The sequence below is a fragment of the Balaenoptera acutorostrata genome, chromosome 1 (genome assembly GCF_949987535.1).
Source record: "Balaenoptera acutorostrata chromosome 1, mBalAcu1.1, whole genome shotgun sequence".
NCBI lineage: Eukaryota > Metazoa > Chordata > Mammalia > Artiodactyla > Balaenopteridae > Balaenoptera > Balaenoptera acutorostrata.
Genome location: NC_080064.1, coordinates 113,704,254 through 113,724,320, shown reverse-complemented (window position 1 = coordinate 113,724,320; position 20,067 = coordinate 113,704,254). Strand labels below are relative to the sequence as shown.

Genomic DNA, 20,067 nt, shown 5'->3' with positions numbered 1-20,067 from the left:
TCAGACTTCAGGATCCACCTCCAGGCACTGCCCCAGCTTGGTAGGAGTGAGGTCTAAGAAAGGAAAAGGAGGCAAAGGTCTAGAGCTTGAGTCAGGGAAGGGCTGGAGTTGGCCAAGCAGGGTGCAGGCTATGAGGGGGAGAGGGAACTCCAAATCCAGATGGGAAGTTGAATTCTGTGTCCATCTCTACCACTAACCTCTCTCTGCTTGGATTTAGGACCTTCTCACTGCTGTGCCCTGGGGCTCTGAAGGCACCAGGCAGGAACACTGACCTGCATTTTGTGGATGTCTAAAGAGGGGCTGCCAGGGATAAGAAATAACCTTGAGTTGGAGTACTGTAGAGTACCATACTGCTGTAAAAAAGAATGGGCAGGCTCTAAATATATTGATGTGGAATCCTGTACAAGGTATGTGAAGGGAAAATAGCAAGGTACTGAACAGGGTATAGAGTATGTTATTAACTAGAAAGATAAGTATATGCAAATGCAGCCACTTCTCCCTACTGCTATTGCTGTAAGCCTGCTCTGAGCCACCAACATGTCTGGCCCTGATTGTGCCCATGACCTCCTAAAAGGTCTCTACTATTCTACCCTTGGTCCCCTAAAGTCTATTCTCAACCCAGCAGCCAGTGTGAGCCTTTTAAATAAAAAATCAGTTCATGCTCAACTGCCTGCAACAGTTCCTCATTTCACTCAGCATAAAATCTCAAGTTCTTACCATGGCCTACTAGGCCTGCCTCCACTCCTATCCTTAGCTCAACTTTCTCTTTTTCCATGGAACCTATCACCTAGTAACATCAATGTACTTATTTTGTAATGTTTATATTTTATTTTCTGTCTCTACCCACCAGAATGTAAACTCCATGAATACAGGGATCTATTTTGTTCACTGCTGTATTCAAATCAGCCAGACTGGCATATAGCAGATGCTCAATAATATTTGTTAAATGAAAGAATAAATGTTTTGCTATTTGCAATAACATGGATGAACCTGGAACGTATTATGCTTAATGAATAAGTCAGACAGAGAAAGACAAATACTGTATGTTATCACTTACATGTGGAATCTAAAAAATAAAACGAATGAATATAACAAAACAAAATGGACTCACAGATATAGAGAACAAACTAGTGGTTACTAGTGGAGAGTGAAGGGGGAGGGGCAAGACAGAGGTAGGGGATTAAGAGGTACAAACTACTGTGTATAAAATAAATAAGTTACAAGAATATATTGTACAGCACAGGGAATATAGCCAATATTTTATAATAACTTTAAATGGAGTATAATCTGTAAAAATTTTGAATCACTATGTTGTACACCAGAAACTAATAGAATACTGTAAATCAACTATACTTCAATTAAAAAAAAAAAAAGAATGAATGATGATGCAGTATATGCATAGACTATCTCTGGAATGCTGTCCAAGAAACTGGTCACCATGGTTACCTCCAGGCAGGAGAGCTGGGGGATGGGTGTGGGAGGGAGATACTTTTTACTATCAGAGTTCATTAGGCATATATTACTTTGAGGAAAAAAAAAAAAAAAGAAAGAAAGAGAGAGAGAAAGCAAGAAAAAGAAAATACGCCCAGAGAAAAAGGAGTTAACTAAGAAGAAGTCTGAGGAAGAGCTGGTCCCTGGCAGTGAGGGAGGGCCACATACACCATCTCCAGGCCAGTGTCCCAGGACAGAATGGAGGGGGGAGGGCATAACTGGGCCCCAGAGAGTGCTGGGTAGAGATCCCAGGGACACTTTGGCTGGCTCTGAGGTCGTGGGGGGCTGTGAGTGGGCATGTCATTAGGCAGGAGCAAGATGATGTAAATGGCTGGTGTGTACCTACCACTGGGAGTGATTCAGAGAGAGCATGTGTTGGTGGCTGCCAAGGGGAAGTGAGGAGTCAATTCTGTGCATTCTGGCTGTTTGTGTCCTATGCATTGTCATAAGCCTGAGGGACCTGCGTGGCCACACAGGTGGCTTTCTCTTGCAGCTCTGTGTGAGCTAGAGGAGCAGGGCTGGACTTCCTCCGTAAGCTGGGAACTAGCACCAGCTCAGCGGTTTCCTCAAGATCTTCAGGGGCAAGGGAGCTGGCCAGACCAGGTCTTCTATTTGGGTTCCCATCCTTACACACAGGGCCTCACAGAAGAAGACCCCACCCAAGCTGGACTCCTCCCTATCTACAAGTTGGGAGGAACCTGGCCTTTCTACCCAACGCCCTCCCCACCCAGGCACCAGTGAGTCAGGAAACCTGGCTTTCATTCTGTTCTGTCCAGGAAAACTTCCTTCCCTCCTTGGCTCCCAGACTCTTCCAGTGCTGACTTTTTCTGACTTCCCTGTAGACATTTAGAACTTTTGGTCTCAAGGCTTATTTATTGTACATACAGCTCAGTGATTCTCATACAGAGATACTGGGGGCAGCCCATTCCTGGTACTAAGAGGGTATGGTAAGATCAGCCATCTGGGCCGGTGGGCTCACTGTACCAGGCTTGGAGGAGTGCCAGGTCCTGCTGCAGTCTGACTGGGGTCCTAGCCAGCAGGCCAAGCTCCTGTGCACCAGAGGTGCACTGGAGGTGGGGCCTGGGAATAGAGGCCCAGAGATGAGGCAGTTCTGACAGATGGGACAAACTCAAAGCAGGATCACACTTCACTCGTCATTTGTGGCCCATCCTTGGTCAAGCACAGCTGGCCCCAGGAGTCTTGATGGGGGTTGGGCTGGGTGCTAAAAAAGAGAATGGGAAGCTGAGAGGCAGGCTCTGCCACAGAAGCTGCAGCCATGCCTCCTGTCTGTTTGCCCTACCCTGCCCACCTGAGCAATGCTGGCCATGGTGCCAGCGGGGAGGAGGCAGCTCCCTGCTGCCATTAATCCAGCAGCTCCTTGATACACCAGCAGCAGAGGAGGATGTAGGCGACTTCCTTCAGGGTCCGCTGCAGGCCCTCCCACCCTGTGCCCATCTTCATGACGGGTACCCGGAGTCCAGTGTCTCGCAGAACTCCTCCAAGGGAGAAGGGCAGGGCCTGGGCTAGGGGCTGTGTCCGGGACTGCATGTGGGCAGCAGCGCTGAGGAAGGGTGTGGGAGCTGCCTCTAGTGCCTTTTATCAACATTGTCCCCGCCCCCTTCAGACCTCATGACTGTGGGGACAAAGGCCCCAGGGTCTAGCACAGGGAAGGTTCTGGGCCCGAGAATGGGCTGAGTCAGCCCCTGTGCCCAGGGATGGTGGGGTGGGGTTAGTAGGAGGAGGGCTCTGCCACTCCATCTTTCATCCTCCACAGCCAGGCCAGCTCAGCTTCCCTTCCTCCAGCCTGGGCCTTGAAACCCTGGCTGCCCTGCCCGGTTATCCCTTCCCCCAGGGGTTGGCACTGCTCCCTGCTCCTGCCCTCTGGTGGGCTCCTGCTGAGGCTGGCACTGAAACTCAACAATGAGAGCTCCTTTCCAGCCTCCTCTCCCCCTCATCCACCCCGAGTGAGCACTGAGGGCTCCGAGCTGCCAGGGCCTGGCCCACTTCTGCTTCTCCTGTCCCCTGAAGCAGGAAGACACAGCAAGAGCAACAGGCACAGGAGAGGTGGTTTATTGACAGGTTAGACCCCAGGATGGCCCCCTTCCCTTCCTCCTGGACAGGGCAGGAATGGGAGGTCACGTGCGGGAGTTCCGCTCCTCGTCTTCGTTCTCAAGCAGGTAGGCTGGACGGTAGGTGGGCTGTCCTCTTGGGTTTGGGCACTTCAGGGCCGGGTTCCGCACCGTGTTCTCCCGGCTCCCCAATGACGTATAGCTGGTGGGGCGGGGGGATGGGAATGGAGGGCATGGGTGAGTGTGGTGGGCTCGGCTCTCCCAGTCCCAGCACCCTCACATCTTCCACACACCCATCCTCTTCCCCCAAATCCCTTACCCTTGGTCATACAGGATACAGTATGGGACAAACAGTTGACGCAGAAAGTCCCAGATGTCTCTGTAGGTCCAGTCCTGGGAGGTCAGAGAAGAGTCACACATACTTTCCTCTCCCACACCTACCCACTGCCACCTGGGAAGGGGCCTATCCGGGGCTCTTCGGCTCCCTTGGCCTCTGAGGGAGGGCCTGCTACCCAATTCTCTGGTACATCTTGCTCTGTGTAGGCCAACCAATGAGAAAGAGAAAGCTTTTATCCTGTCCCTCTCCATTTCTCAACCCACCCTCCACTGGCATCTAAGTTCCAGGAGGACAGGGAGAGGATATCTATGTCTGTGTAAGCCTGTGCTGTCCAGTAGAACTTTCTGCAATGATGGAAATGTTCTTTATCTGTGCTAACATGGTGGTCGCTTGACATGTCATTAGTAGAACTAAAGAACTGAATTGTGAATTGTAATTTAATTTAAAAATTGAGATATAATTCACATGCCATGAAATTCACCCTTCTAAAGTATACAATTCAGTTTTTTGGTTTTTTTTTAGCAATTTGTATTTTGTTTCAATTAATTACAATTTGAGTGTAAATAAATGGCTCATGGCTACCATATCAGACAGCACAGGTCTAAGTCATTGTTCTGTCCACAGGAGAAAGCAGGATGCCTGCCGTTGAATTAGTCCTCGATAAAAATTGGTCAAAAGGCTGAATGAACAAATAGCACAGCCTCCCCTGGATGATGGGGCCGTTTCATCCAAGCCCCAGGGTCTAACCTCCCCCACCTCAGGTAGCCAGGGAGCAATGACTGATAGGGGACATGAGACTGAAGGCGATAAATCCCCTTCCCCCGATACCAGCAGCGGGTTGATGCGCATGAATGAAGGCCACCCTGGGTCAGTGGGACTGAAGGGGCAGAGGCTGCAGGAGTAGGGGTCGGTGCGGCGGGTGCCCATCAGCACGGCCTCCAGCTGGGGGTGCTGTGCCCGCAGCTCGCTCAGGGCCTGCTTCATGTCACCCTCAGCCTCCAGCACCTGCAGACTGTACCTGAGGAAGAGCAGTGGGAATCAAGAGTGGGCCCTGCCAAGGCCCTCTTGGAACCCAAACCTTCAGGTCCCTAGTACCTCTTGATGGTGTCCTGTAGAAACTGCTCCAGCTCAGGGAAAGGGGAGATGCTGCGGATATACAGGATCTGTAGGGGCTCTTGAGCATCAGGGTATTTCCTGGGGAGGGGGCAGAATCCATCGGCTTGCCAGGATGGGCAGGGAAATGCTCTCCAGAGAACTTGCCTTTTGGCCCCTGGGATGGATACCCTCCCCTTCTCTCCCTTTCTCATCCTTCCCATCCATCAGAACCCACTTCGTCTGGGAAGCCCACTCTGATCTCTTACCTCTCAAATCTGGAGCATACACTCCTGTTTCCAGTATGTAAGCCTTACTTCCCCGACAGGACTGTGACCACCCTGTTGTCGGGGATGGTGGCTTGCACGTCCATACCCCGGGCCAGGCAGGTGTCAGACGCTCAATAAATATGGTGGGGGAATGGAACTGAGAGGTCACTATGGCTACCATCCTCCCAAACCCCACCCAGACACCCCCTTTCCTCCCTACTTCTTAGGATGGGGAACTAGAGAATGGGGCAGATCTATCTCTGGGGTCTTGCCTCCAGGGGGTTGGCTCACTTCTGCACAGCGGCATGGAAGAGGTGCAGGAGGGCGGTGCAGTCCTTGCCCCCGTTGAATCCCACGCAGAGCTGGGTGAGGCTGTACTGAGCCAGGGCAGTCTCAATGGTCTGTAGGGCTCCTGCCACCTTTTCTCTCAGAGAAGACCCTGCCAGGCAGGCAGGGAAGAGGGCATCAGATAGAGACATATGGCTGTCAAAGGGCAGTGGGGGCCAAGCTGCCCTTGCTTAAAACCCTTCCATATCTTCCCAGTGTTCCCCATGCCTTCATCTGCCCACTTGGCCCTGCAGTCTGCCCCCAGCCTGCCATTCAGCCACACCTCACGGCACTCTTCACCTCAGTGTCTTCCCTCTGGAGGTCCTGGTTTCTTTCCATTCTCCTAAACCTCATGCTGCTTCCTTTCAGACCCCCTCTCACACTGTTTACTCTTGCCCACCTCCTGGTCTGACCAAATCCTCCTTAGCACTCAGCTTACAGGTCACTCGCCCAGAGAAGCCTTCTCTGACCCCACATCAAGGCTGATCTCCCTGCTGTGGAGACCCCCCATCACTGACACCTCATGCACAATTACCTGTTTAACATCTCCCTCTCCTGTTAAACTCCTTGTCCAGAATAGGGCATACCTCTGTCCTGTTGAGCTATACCCCCAACAGCCAGCACAGTGTTGCTGAAAGGAGGTATTCAATTGATATCTATTGGAAGAATGAATGAATCAGCTGTAGCTATCTTCTACCTTCTCCTGGATCTGTGGGAAGCCTCCAACAGCCCCTGTATTCCTGAGACCGAGGGTGGCACCAAAGGTCTGGTGTATGCTGCCCCTCCCCCAGGAGGCCCCTACCTGACTCAGTGAGTTTGTACACGGCCTCACTGGCCTGCTCCACAGCGTTGGGTACGTAGGGGACTAGCGATCCCTGGGGCAGACGGGCAGTCAGGTAGGCCAGGCATTCCTCCAGGGGCCCTTCTTCCTCCGAGTCCAGTGTCAGCTTCACCTGATAGTAGTTGCTGCCCCAGTCAGGGTAGGAACCCAGGCCAAGCCTGCGCCCAAAGTGGGCCTGGGCCTCAGCCAGGATGGGGGCGATAGAGGCCTCGTTAGCTGCCACATACAGCTCCCGCAAGTGGAACTGAACAGCTGTGTTTTGGAACAGTTCCTTTAGCCCCTCCAGCACCCGCCGCAGCAGCTCCGGAATTCCCGGGAAGAGGTAGACGTTTCGGACGGAGACTAGTGGGAATCTGAACGGACGGCCAGTGAGAGGATCTGTGCCATAATGTAGGCGGGCAGAGGAGGGCACCCGTGACAGCTTCTCCCAGCCCTGCCCCCCTAGGGCTTTGATGGCCTCTTCCAGCTCAGGGTGTGGCTTGAGTTCGTCCCCAAAGGCCTGTGCTACTGCCTCGAAGGTCATATCATCATGGGTGGGGCCAATGCCCCCTGCTGTAAGGACGTGGGTGAAGCGGCTGGAGAAAGACGTGATCTCAGCCGCGATGGTGGCTACCTCATCGGGTACGACAGAGACTCGGCACACCTGGACCCCCAGGGAGCGCAGTGTCCGGCACAGAAAGTAGGTATTGGTGTCCTGAGTGTGTCCCTGCGAGATTGGGGATGGGGAAGATGAGAGTGTCAGTGCCGTAGGGATGAAGGCAAAGGGGGAAGGATCAGGCTGCATCTGCCTGATGATGGGGCACTCTGCTCTTTGGGGGACACCACCTCGGGCTGCCCAGAAGCCCAGACTAGGCACAAGAGCAGGAAAATCCATGTGAATGGAGTCAGGGGTAATGTGATCCCCCTTGGGCCTTCATCTCTGCTTATGGATTCAATCATCAACTGTATGGGGACAACTCATCTACTTCCTCACCAACCCTGACAGTTTTAGTCCTCTGGCTCCAGGTGCTTACTGGGCATCTTCACCCTATCCCTGGCTGTTGTCCCTTTGGTCAATGGCATCTCCAGACACTGTCCACAGCGTCAGGTCCTTCAAGCTGTCAATTCTACTTCTGAAATGTCTCTCCATTTGCTCTCTTCTCTCTGTTCCTACTGCCACCAAACGGGTCCTTGGCACCTTTCACCTGAACAGTGGCGGCAGACCCCTGGCCAGAATCCCAGCCTCCAGCCACAGTGCTCTGCCCTGTGCCTCCTGAACAACTTTCCTAACGTGTCACTGTGATTGCATCACTCTTGGCTCAAAAGCCATGTGTTGTTTCCAACCATATACAGAATAAAGTTCAAATTCATTTGCAGAATATTTGAGGCTGTGAATCTATGGTGTGTGTCCACTCTTCTTTTCCAGCCCCATCTTCTTCTACTTCTCTACAGAGAGTTTAGTGGTTAAGGGTGGCTCTGGAGTAAGTGAGAATCAGGTTGGAATCCCACCTACCACTTACTAGCTGTTCAAATGTGGGCAAGTTTCTCAACCTCTCTGAGCCTCAGTCTCATAATCTGTTCATTGAGATTTATAATAAAAGTACCCACATCGGACTTCCCTGGTGGTCCAGTGGTTAAGGCTCCGTGCTTCCAATGCAGGGTGCGTGGGTTTGATCCCTGGTCAGGGAACTAAGATCCCACATGTCGGGCGGCTCAGCAGGGAAAAAAAAAAAGTGCCCACATCATGGGGTTGTTGTGAGGATTAGTAAAATCACATGTGTGATGTAATAAGCACACTGCCAGGTGCTAGTAAGCACTCAATATTACTATTACAAACCTGATGCCCACCATGACCTCTAGTGAGACTTCCCTGATTATTCAGAAGTGATTTCCCCCTTCTAGTACTTTCCTTCTATCTCACTTATCTACTCTGTGGAATGCCTTGGATCACTTTCCAAACAGGTTGGATATAACTCTGAAATAATACATGCATTGTCACTTCTGTAAAGCCACCCCTCCCCCTACCATAGTGCTTGGCAAATTGTAGGGACTTTGCTACAAGTTTTTCAACACAGTAATTGAAAGAATGAGGGTCACTTTTCCTCCCATATATTGGACTCACTCCAGGACCCTACTGCAGCAAGGGGGCTCCCACCCTGGTTCACCCTCCCTCAACAGAACGTGGAGCAAGCTCCGGAGGACAGGAGAACGCTGCCCCTCCCCCCTCCTCTGTCCCAGACACACCTTGAGGATCTCATCTCCAACAATGATGATGCCCGCCGTCACGCTGCGCCCTGGGGGAGGTTCAGAGGCCCTAGATGCCATGGTCCTGCCTTCTCTGCCCCTCTGCAAGGCCCTCCAGTAGCCACCCAGACCCCCAAATAGGGGGCGCAAGCACGCGGGGCCCGCCAGGTCTACAGGGCACTGGGGGTCATAGCCTGGGAACTGGGGTTCCGGGGTGAAGGAACCTGGAGGAGCCAGAAAGGACAATGGGGGAGAGCAGGAGTGCAGTCTTCCTCATCACGCCCTTGACAATCGACTCCTTTATCCATGTCCCTTTAATAAACGTGTTCTCAAACCCTAGCCCATACCTCTTTTAATGTTTTCTACGCTCGGTCCTAGTCTCCTTAAAATGTCCTTCTCTCCCGAACCTACCACTTTAAATGTCTTCTGTCCGTTGAGCTCGGCTCCTCTAGGGTCTGCTCTATCTTGGGCATCTGCACCTTTAAATGCCTCTTCTCTTTGGGGCACCTGTCCCTTTAAACGTCTACCTTATTCTGGGCCTTGGCCCCTTTAAGTGCGTTCCCTCCCTCCACCCGCGACCAGAACTCAGCCGCCTTCTTCTGCTGGCTTCCGCACCCTTTCTAGCCCGGAATCCTGTCTCTTCCCGCCACGCTTCAGACTGCTGAGTTCTTCCAGGTTCTCACCTGCCTCTTGCCCCTTCACCGGGTCTTTCCCTCTCTCCTTCCCTCCCGTGGTAGCTTCCGTACTCAGAGTCCCGCCTTAGACTTCTACCTACCTCGTATTAATTGGTCATTTTGGCCGTCGCTCAGACAACCTTTAAGGGTCAATTGGTGTAGTCGACTATCGCTCTCGAGCTTTAGCTAGAGGGCGGGAGTAGTGCTGGGTTGTTATTGGCGACAACCACGTGGTCGCCCCTCGCCCGGAAACATGGGGGCCGGGCCTTAGTCGGGGGGCGGGGCTTTTCTCTCAGCTGGAAGTGAGGAGTCGGGAATGAAATGAGTGGTGGTGGTTGGAGGTGCTTTAAGGACTTTGGGGTGCTCCAGTCTCGTGCTGGAAGTAAAGAGAGGCTTGACTCTAACCTCCGTTCTGTGTTCAAATTCTTGTATACATATGCTGTTATTCATTAACCATGACTCATTCTAAGGGGTTGGGGGCTGCTGGCACTGGTGTCAGAGGGGATTTTATATTGTAGCAAATGGAAGTTGGAGGGACAGCCAAGAAAAATTGTCAGCATTGCCTGGGAGGTAGCAAGATCCTGGAGGTGACATTTTAGTGTGTGGAACTTTCATTTGTCTCTGTTACAAACAGTAAAACTAATTACCAAAACCTCTTTGACAACAAAGTCTTGCCGCACCTTGTTCTAGATGGTGCTTTAAACATAACCTCTCCCAGTTAATTGGTCTTGGAGGTACGAGTGAGGGCAGCTACTAGGGAGTGCCACGTGTCCACTTTGGATTCTCACATTATCCTAGCTTCCTCTTATTTCACTTGCCTCTGGTCTAAAAGTACTTCTTAAATTTTAATGCTCCTACGAATCATCTGGGGGCCTTTTCATTTTTTATTTTTATTTTTAAATTAATTAATTATTTATTTATTTGGCTGCGTTGGGTCTGTGTTGGTGCGCGCGGGCTTTGCCCTAGTTGCGCGGTGTGAGGGCTTCTCATTGCAGCGGCTTCTCTTGTTGCGGAGCACGGGCTCTAGACGCGGGCTCAGTAGTTGTGGCACAAGGGGTTAGTTGCTCCACAGCGTGTGGGATCTTCCCAGACCAGGGTTCGAACCCACGTCCCCTGCATTGGCAGGCAGATTCTTAACCAGGAAAGTCCCCATGGGGGCCTTTTTAATATGCTGTTTAAATCTACAGGATTCAGGCGGTTTGGGTGGGGCCTGAGATCTGCAGTTAACAAGCTCTCATTGTTGTGGTCCTAACTTGGGTTGGAAAAGAATTTCCAGACTCGAGGCAGAATGAAATAAGATAGAATTTATCAGAGGGAAGGGTTGCTGCCAGAACAGTGGGCCGACTTCCTAGTAGTCTGGGAGAGTCGACCTGAACATGTGCTATTGATCAGTTTTTATAGCCAGAAAACAAAAGAATGGTCCGGGGTGAAAATTTCGTTTACTGATTGACTGAGGCACATATACCATCCTTCTATCGGGTGAGAGTGGGACAGCTCAGATGCCTTTCCTTATTTGGGACAGGTCCCATTGCCCAGGTGGGTGTTGCCCAGGTGGGCTCAGGAATTTCATAACCATCTCAACATGGTGGGGAGGGCGATTAAGAGTCCGGTAGGGGGTGTAACGCTGCAACTTTTTCAGGCAGGGTCATTCTTTGTCCTTGAAGCATCATTGTCCTTGGAGCACCACATTCCCCCTTCTATTTATAGGGCCAATTCCTTGGCCCTATTGGGTACCCTGCTCATATCTACCTAACCGCCTAATTCCCTCTCAGGCAGTCTGGAACCCCTTTGTGAGAAGGGGTGACGAACTCTCTGGCTGCTTCCTGCTGAGCAGGGGCATCATGGGGCCCTGGGTTCCCGTTGCCTGCTCTCTGTCAGGGTGTATCTAGGGAGGAGTGTGGGCCCCATGTAAAGTGATGGCAGCTTGTTCAAGGGGTTGTACGAGTGTTGTCTGGCCGGTGTTCTTGTTGCATCACCACTTGTATTCTGGAAGAGACAAACTTAGCAAGGAGGTTAAAAATACATGGCCCGAAAATTGGTCTGGACCTTGCCTGATTGGTTAACCAAAAAACAGCAATCCTCCTTTAACACTGCACAAGTCCCTCCCTGATAAGCCGTTAGGAGGTCCTGAGCTCTTCTATTTTGTAAAACCACTCCTGTTAGAGAATTTATTTGTTCTTGTAGCATGTTAATTTGAGCTGCTAGGTTGGCAATCTGTTGTGTGAGTTCGAGAGAGAGCTGTTGGGCAGTGAAAATGGAGTTTAAGAGTCCTGCTGAGCCTGTTCCCATCCCTGTTAGGAGGATCGAGAAACGGCGAGTGGGACCAGAGAAGGAGGTCAGGGCTGAATAAGTAGCCCCTGTGTCAATTAGAAAGGTTATATTAGCCCCTGCCATATCCAGGGTTACCTGGGGCTCCTCCAGTCTTGTGGGGAACATAGGGTCCTGTAGGTTGAGCCTCGAGCACCTTCAGTCATCCACATCCAGGAGCCCCCAGATCTACAGTGCAATCTGGTTCTTGCTCCTGGTAGTCAATTACCACTGACAGGGGCAATTGGCTTTGACCTCGGCCCAGGGGGCTGGGACCCAAAATACCCCAAGTGTTGGGTGGTTGTGGAATTGGCCTACCCGCTTGAGGGCGGCAGGGAAAACTCCTCTTCCAAATGGCCCTTTTGATGACAGTAAGGGCACGGGGTATCCGGTGGTGGGGTGTGGCAGTTCCTGACAGTGTGCCCCTGCTGACTGCATTGGTAGCAGGTCAGCGGTGGTTTCTGAGATGGGAGAGGGGCTCCCGTGGGTGCCCTTTGTGGGAGGGGCTGAGTAATGGCAAGAGCCGTATATTGAGCATGTCGTTTTAATTTTTCCTCCTCTCTTAGTTCTCGTCTGTTCCTAGAAGCCTCCTCTCTATTGTTAAAAACCTTAAAGGCCATGTCAAGTAGGACAGAAAATGGGGTCTGTGGCCCTTGCTCTAGTTTCTGTAATTTCTGTCTTATGCATGGGGATGCCTGGCTTACAAAGTGAACTGCAAGTATAGCCTGACCATCAGGGGTCTCAGGGTCTAGGCTGGTGTATTTCCTCATAGCCTCTACTAATTGGGCCTGAAAAAGGGCCAGATTCTCAGAGGGTTCCTGTGTGACTTCTCTGAATTTCTTATAATTGACAGGTTTGATGATTGCCTTTTTCATACCTTCTAGTAGACAGGTAATCATGTAATTTCTCCTAGTGAGCCCTCCTGCTGGCCCATTTTTATTTTCCTGGTATCTCCATCTTGCATCTGCCCGTGGGACTGCCTCTGCCCCTGCTCGGTTCTCATTAGGATTTCAGGCATGTGCCTCATCTGCCCAGGCCTGAGCCACGGCCCCGATCCTGGCCTTTCCCTCGTGATGCAGCAGGTAGTTAGGACCACGTGAATATCTGGCCAAGTTAAGTCAAAGGCTATAGTTAGGGCCTGGAATTCCCTTATGAACATGGAGGGGTCCTGGCTAAAGGAGCCCAGTTTCCCTTGAATATGAGAGAGATCAGACATGGGGAAGGGGACATGAACTCTGATAGTACCTAGGTCTCCATTAGCGACCTCTCGTAGGGGAAGCATATTGGGACTCGATTCAGAGCATTGGGCTGCTGGTGACCGAGTGTGGGGAGGGGGTGGAAGGTCTGCTTCTGGGTACAGAGGTAGGGGTTGGGGAGCAGAAGGTTGAGGAGGAGGCTGGTGAGATCGGGAACAAGAAGGCTCATCCAAGATACCTGGTGGAGGGGGAGATGCGGAGGGACGAGGTAGTGAAGCTGAAGGAGGAGGAGGGGGGGAGGATGAGGCATTAAAGCAGCAATGGAGAGACACATGTGACAGGAGTCCCTCAGGCTCAGCTTCTGACTGAGGGCCATGAAGGCCTGGACATATGGAACCTCGGAATCCTTTGCTAGTTTCCGACAATAGAGATCAAGTTGGAGGATCGTGTTGTAATTTAGCGTCCCATTAAGAGGCCACTGTTCTTGGTCCCCCAGTTTGTATTGGGGCCAAGCCGTGTTACAAAAGAAAATGAGCCTCTTCTTTTTGAGATTGTCTGGGTCAAATTCCTTCCAATTCCTGAGAATACAACCAAGAGGTGAGTCTAAGGGGACAGACGTACCTGAACCCATTCTTAGCCCCAATGCCGTAGAATGGGGGTATTGAGAATCACTGACAGGCAAAAAAAAAATCACTGACAGGCATACGTGCCCTCTTTGTCTCAGTGACGTATCCGTGCGACTTAGGCACAAAAACGCCGACTGTCTCAGCAGTCGCGTCCGACTGAGGTGGCCAGAGCAGTGAGAAACCGTGCGGCCAGGGCATCAGTGACCACAGAGGGGAATCCCCGGAAGCCAGCCGGGAATTGACTCACCGTTATTAGACTCTCAGGGATGGGAAGGAGCTCCCGGGACGACCTAGAGGCGGCGAGGTCCTTTGGAGTCAGCCCGAGCTGAGGAGAAAGAAGCAGAAGCGACAGAAAAGAGGACTGAGGGGGCTTCCCTGGTGGCGCAGTGGTTGAGAATCTGCCTGCTAATGCAGGGGACACGTGTTCGAGCCCTGGTCTGGGAAGATCCCACATGCCACGGAGCAACTAGGCCCGTGAGCCACAACTACTGAGCCTGCGCGTCTGGAGCCTGTGCTCCGCAACAAGAGAGGCCACGATAGTGAGAGGCCCGCGCACCGCGATGAAGAGTGGCCCCCACTTGCCGCAACTAGAGAAAGCCCTCGCACAGAAACGAAGACCCAACATAGCAATCAATCAATCAATCAATCAATCTTTAAAAAAAAAAAAAAAAAAAAGAGGACTGAGGATTCCGCCTTCTATCCCTCCCGAGGAGGTGGTGGCCAAGGGACTGGGGGCTGTGTGTTTTGCTTCCTCCACAATGTGCCTCGCGTTGCACGGAAGTTGTCTTGCTGGGGGCAGACGCTCTAATAGCCTGGTCCGTTCCGTGACCCCCTTACCCTTTCACGGGAGTCTTCAAGCAGCAGGTGCCCTAATGGCTTTTAAATGCCTGACCCGTTCCCGCACGATACCCTTCGGCCTAGTCCTCAGTCGGAAGGAAGACAGAGGGATCCTCACCCGCTCTGGGTGGCAGTTACTGGGGCGAAGTGAACCGTGGAGCCTTCGGAACACACAGGGTATGGCGCTGGCCAGAGTTCCTCCGTTGCTTCCACAGCAACTTGCCTGTTCACAGAGGGTCCCAAGGAATGAGGAGAGGAGGTGGGGAAAGAGATGCCCCTGGAGATCCCCGTACGAGCCATCAAATGTTGTGGTCCGTACGCGGGTTGGAAAAGAATTTCGACACAAGGCAGAATGTAAAGAAGATAGAATTTATTAGAGGGAAGGGTCGCTGCCCTAACAGCGGCCCAACTTCCTAGCAGTCTGGGAGAGTCAAGCCCGAACATGTGCTATTGATCAGTTTTTATAGCCAGAAAACAAAAGAATGGTCCGGGGTGAAAATTTCATTTACTGATTGGCTGAGGCACATACACCTTCCTTCTATAGGGTGCGAGTGGGACAGCCCAGATGCCTTTCCTTATTTGGGACAGGTCCCATTGCCCAGGTGGGTGTTGCCCAGGTGGGCTCAGGAATTTCGTAACCATCTCAACATGGTGGGGAGGGCGATTAAGAGTCCGGTAGGGGGTGTAACACTGCAACTTTTTCAGGCAGGGTCGTTCTTTGTCCTTGAAGCATCAGTGTCCTTGGAGCACCACACTCATGTCATGCTGATGCCACTGTTTTCTGTAGTAAAGCTCTAAAATTCATTCATTTGGAGGACTGCTGAACCACACCTGGCCTCATTTTACTCTCCTAAAACCCCTCTAAGATAGATATGATGCCCATTTTACAGATGGGCAACAGGCTCAAAAAGGTGAAGGGATGCCATACAACAACCACAAAACACTACAGTGAATGGTAGAGCCAGGCTTCTATCTCAAATAATTAGCTCCGTGTTTTTTCCAATTAAGAGAGTCTCAGCTCTAAAAAAGCAAAGTCAGGCTTTCCTAATGACATAAGCCATATATGCTACATCATCTTTCTTAGTAATGGTGATATTTGACAAGCCCCGCCCCCCTCCCTGAAACATCAGCTCTGGTTTGATCCTTTACAGTGGGTTCTCAAGCTTAAGTATGCACCTAGAGAGCTTGTTAAAATGTCACTAGGTTCTACCCTCAGAGTTTGACTCAGTAGGTCTAGGGTGGAGCCCAAGAATGGACACTTCTAAGGAGTTTCCAGGTGATGTTGATGCTTCTGGTCCAGGGACCACACTTGAACTACTACTGCTCTAAGGAAAAAATGAATGGAAGACAGGGAGAGGTGGGAAGATTAATCTCCCTTACTTAGCACTTCTGTTCAAAGTAGAGGGTAAGCTATTATTTGGCGAAATGTTTTCTCAAATAGCCACAGTTTACAGCTGTTTTCTCAAAGGTTAGTGCTGTAACTACCTGTGTAAGAATGCTTGAAATTCCCTCATCCAGGCCACACCCCAGGCCAATTAAGTCAACTTCCCTGGGAATGACTTTGGCATCAGCACTTTTAAAGCTACCCAGGTGATTCCAATGTTCAGCCAAAGTGAGAACCACTGAAAACACCCCCAAACCATTGTGTGGAGTGAACAGGCCATAGGTGTGCCTGAGCCTTAGGCTGGTCAGGAAGTGGAGTGCACTAGCAGCCTCTAGCTGACAGCCTCCTCCCTTCACCCTTGTGTACCCTTCAAAAATCAGGACTACATTAATGGCAGCACCCCTGACTGCAGAAAAGAGTTCATTTGTTTTGATGAGATGAAGTTGGCCCTATATAACCTCTTTCTTAGGCCTGTAGTTAGAGTGAAATATATTTCAGTAGATGTTTGACAGCAAAGTCTGCTTAAAGTAGATTAAAAACCAGTTACCTGAACGTTGAAATAAACCTCATTATTAACAAAGAGCTGAACTTCATTATCTCACTGAAGGGCATATAATTAGAACCATGATAGTGAATGTGATGCTTGCCCTGAGAGAGGGAAAAACCTTTACAATGAGAGAATTAGATTATAAAAACTTCCTCTTTAATCAAGGTTTTTTAACATGGAACAGATTTCTTGAATAAAATGGAAAGTTTCCAACACACTGAAACATAAATCACCATACATACAACACCTGGCAGAAAAAAAACAAAACAGGAAGTTTACACCATCCCTGTAACAGCCATGGTCTTATTCTTAGATGCTTCCTCCATCTGCCAAGTGTGTTCTGCTGGATACAGAGCTCACAATGGTTTTGGGGGTCACACTTAGCTGAGGCTGCAACCCAAAGAGCAGTCGTCCGGCTGGGCCATGGTCCTGTTGGTTCTGCTCAAGAAGCAAAGCAGTCACCAGCACGTTCAAACAGTGTACTGAACATCCTTTAAATATCAAAGTGAGAAACAGGAAGGCAACATAATAATGTCATCAGAAAGATGTTAGCAAATGAGGACAGCTGTATAAAGCCTGAGGCTGAAAAGTGGCTCCCCAGCTTCATTTCTTTGGCTTCTTGGGCAGTGGCCGCCGGAACAGCAAGATGTGAGGTTCTGAAAGAGTGAGTGAAATGTAAGAGACAAGCTCACATCATCCTATGCACAACCTATAGTGTCTCCCACTCCCCTTCCCAGGTATCACCCACTCAGATCTTTACAACTAAATTAAGATTTAAGCATATGGCCTTAGAAACAGACCCCGAAGCCTGGCCTGTGTGCCAAGTACAGAATTGTCAATATCAGTTCTCTTGCTATGTTTGTGCAGCCTCAGGGTGTCCTTTATTAGTTTTGTCTGGCAGTTTGGTGTCTGGTGTCTTATCAAGAAATATACTTTCCTTGGTTTATTTGGAACACATCCCAAAATTCACTTTCTGATGCAGAATGAAGCAGGGGCCATAACCTCTACCAGCGTATATGTAGCATTAAAAAAAAAAAAAAAATCCTCTGACCAAATTAGAGATTAAAGGAGGTTTTTTCAGTGACAGGTTGTGTCTGAACATCCCAGATACTTTATTTTTGGTCACTCCCGTTTTTCCAGATGGCTGGTGAGTTAAGAAACTAGTAAATCATCCCTACTTTCCCCCTATTTCTTTGGGTTATGCGACCTTATCATTCCTTCATTTCCTCAGTCCTACATGGTTGCTCTCTGCCATTGCACTGACCTGGTTCATGGATCATATAATGGACCCATCCCTGACTCTGCTGAACGCCAAGATTCCTCCATTCAGATTCAGACATCAAATGGGTTTTAGGGACCAGCTTGGCTATGTCCTTGGGCAACATGACATGCCTGTAACAGAAACATGGGAAGGTGGGGAAGCTGTATCAGTACTGGGTACAGTCTGTCAGACGAGTGCCTGCACATAAAGCCAAGAGAGGCAAGAAAAGACAAACCAGTTCGTAATGGCAGGGAGTTTATATAATCTCATTGTGGGGCAGAGGCAGCTAGAAATAAAGGCCAAGATACGTACATTCTCACAAAAGTATATTAAAAAGTACACATTAATAAGTAACACCAGTGAATGAGCACCTAAATTCCAGGCACTGTTGATACATTGACTCTGCCTTCTCGGAGCTTATAGTCTTCTAGTTGATTACCCTAAAACAATATAATGGGAGCCCCAACACACACACACACACACACACACACACACACACACACACACACACACACACACACTGTTAATAAGTAAAGGCAGTTTTGAACAGAATTGTAAGGAAGGGAGAGAAGTAATTTCATGGAGAGGAAAGGCCTCTCAGGGAAGAGCCAGAACAAAGAGTGAAATATATCTTATCCTTTAAGAGCTATCCTAACTTCATTTCCCTAACTCTGAAGGGATGTGCCATGAGACTTCTTCGGGGGAACTCCATGCTTTTCTAACCAAGGATAAGCCTCCTTCCATGGCAAAGACATTACTACTCTGACATGAATTGGGGTGACTCAAACTTCATCATTTTCAATGAAAATGTACTGAATACTCTCTCTGTGCTAAGTAAAAGGGACTTTTTTCCCCCAAAGAGTCAATTCTAGTCTAAATGTCTGAAAATAGCTTACATCTTAACAAGCCCCTGGCATAAAGATTGGCTTCCATACCTATTTAGACCAAAAAAACAAACAAACCCTTTTCTTAAACCAAATATCACTGCCAAGACTTACATCTTCCAGGGGATGAAACTAGTGATGTTTCCCTAGCCCTGCAAAGACATTATAAGCACATAATTTTAGTTAGCCTAGTTCAGATATAGAGGAAAACAGTTGAGGAAAAGAAAGTTAATTGGGTCCAAACAGGGCTGGGGGGCCTTTCCCAAGGATTTGGTATAAAAATAATACAAATAGTGTGTTTGTCAGCATACACTGAGTTCTCCAGAAGGCCCAGAGCCCTGCACTAGGCTGAAGAAACACAAGGAAAGTAAGCTTCCAGTTGTTTTAAGTATTACGCTTAATATAGACTGGTCGAATGCCAATATTTGTAGAATTCTTTGTCTTCCCTACTTTTCTAATCTAGAATTATGGATTTAGGGTTTATCAAATGCAAACTGTAGGGAGTCCTTTCTTCACCATGCTTGGCAAGTCGTACGTGCTCCCAACACAACCTGTACATAGTTCTATCATACCAATTATCACCTGCTTTCTGAAGTCTGTCATTACTTCCACAGATTTTTAGGTCTGTTGAAAGCAGGGACCATGGCTTATCCTTGCACTTTAGCAGAACACCTGAAACCTATAAGCACTCCATAACTGTTTCCTAAGTAGATGCCCTTCAAATATTTGACGGGAATCTATTAGGTCTATATTAAGTCTTTTCTCAATGTTCCTGGCCAGTTTTATTCCACTCCAGTTCTTCGAAGCCCCCTTCCTAAAACAAGCCAGACAACCACGCCCCCTTTCCATGAATTAATAAGCAACACTCAGGCTCTCTCAGAACTCCCCTCACTTTGAAGACTCGAGGAAAATTCGAGCTCCGCCTTTGCCACCTTCTCCCAGGAGGCTCTACGGTATTGCCATTATACAAGTAGTCTCAAGAAGGCAAGTTCAGTTTGCTCAATGAAGGTGAGAGAATGATCCAGAAACCCACAAAGCTGAGGGTGGTCGGCACTCTAACACTCTAACCACGTCCACCCACGCCTCCTCCCAACAGGGGAGCTTACTCCAAATTCTCTACCACTTTAGGGTTTCTTTTATGATCGCCCCCTATCCTTCGCGCATGCGCCTTACGCTCTCATTGCTCGCACCCATTCGCGTTCATCTCCCGCGCATGCGCCATTCTGTAGCTTCAGTCCCCGTTACTAACTCCTCGTGCCCTCACTTGTCAAAGCTCACGACCTTCTTATTGCCCCCGCGCCGGCACTAACCGGTACTCGAACTCCTCGTCGTCGTATTTGTCCGAATAGTAAATCTGCTTGTGCGACATGATCGCCCTGCCTGAGGACCGTCAGCCCCGCACTGCCAACCTCCAAACAACTCCCAGCAGCACACGCTCCCACCCTCTTTGGCCTCGCTTTCAAACACACCGCCCGCGCTTTCTATTGGTCCTTCTGGCGGAAGGCGGGACAACCCCACCTTCAAGCCTCCGATTGGCTAAGATTTGCTTCTCCTTGAGTCCTTATTGGAGTGCACTGCTTACGTTGCTCAAGAACAAACGTAGGTCAAAAATAGGCCTCTTATTGGCTATCATGGCTCCTGTGCGCGTTCTCGTGCTGCTATTGGCTGACACGGGAAAGTGGGCTGGGTGAAGGAGGGACGA

General features: G+C 49.8%; 3 protein-coding genes and 1 long non-coding RNA gene across 6 annotated transcripts; 1 reads left to right on the top strand and 3 right to left on the bottom strand.

The window, feature by feature from the left end:
- Positions 1–2,411: 2,411 nt before the first annotated feature.
- LENEP (lens epithelial protein) lies at positions 2,412–3,086 on the bottom strand. The gene is made up of 2 exons (XM_028165517.2): positions 2,801–3,086; positions 2,412–2,713 (listed from the first exon to the last, which is right to left on the bottom strand). The coding sequence occupies exon 1, from the start codon at positions 3,037–3,039 to the stop codon at positions 2,854–2,856; it is 186 nt and encodes a 61-aa protein (XP_028021318.1). The 5' UTR covers positions 3,040–3,086; the 3' UTR covers positions 2,412–2,713; positions 2,801–2,853.
- Positions 3,087–3,545: 459 nt separating this feature from the next.
- Positions 3,546–9,471, bottom strand: FLAD1 (flavin adenine dinucleotide synthetase 1). 3 transcript variants are annotated; one of them, XM_007178466.3, is made up of 8 exons: positions 9,425–9,471; positions 8,650–8,873; positions 6,388–7,132; positions 5,550–5,697; positions 4,993–5,091; positions 4,726–4,915; positions 3,880–3,953; positions 3,546–3,762 (listed from the first exon to the last, which is right to left on the bottom strand). In XM_007178466.3, exons 2-8 carry the CDS (start codon positions 8,728–8,730, stop codon positions 3,627–3,629), a joined length of 1,473 nt encoding a protein of 490 aa, XP_007178528.1. In that variant the 5' UTR covers positions 8,731–8,873; positions 9,425–9,471; the 3' UTR covers positions 3,546–3,626. The 3 variants fall into 3 exon arrangements, with proteins under 3 accessions (XP_007178528.1, XP_007178527.1, XP_007178529.1); XM_007178465.2 differs by lacking the exon at positions 9,425–9,471 and adding an exon at positions 9,333–9,395; XM_007178467.3 differs by lacking the exons at positions 4,993–5,091; positions 9,425–9,471 and having other exon boundaries at positions 8,650–9,311.
- On the top strand, positions 7,016–7,786 carry LOC103014272 (uncharacterized). The gene is made up of 2 exons (XR_450658.2): positions 7,016–7,105; positions 7,619–7,786. It is a non-coding gene; the product is annotated as an uncharacterized LOC103014272 (long non-coding RNA).
- A 6,883-nt stretch (positions 9,472–16,354) lies between the features above and the next one.
- CKS1B (CDC28 protein kinase regulatory subunit 1B) lies at positions 16,355–19,815 on the bottom strand. The gene is made up of 3 exons (XM_007178468.2): positions 19,676–19,815; positions 17,485–17,612; positions 16,355–16,876 (listed from the first exon to the last, which is right to left on the bottom strand). The coding sequence occupies exons 1-3, from the start codon at positions 19,732–19,734 to the stop codon at positions 16,824–16,826; spliced, it is 240 nt and encodes a 79-aa protein (XP_007178530.1). The 5' UTR covers positions 19,735–19,815; the 3' UTR covers positions 16,355–16,823.
- Between the last annotated feature and the right edge of the window lie 252 nt (positions 19,816–20,067).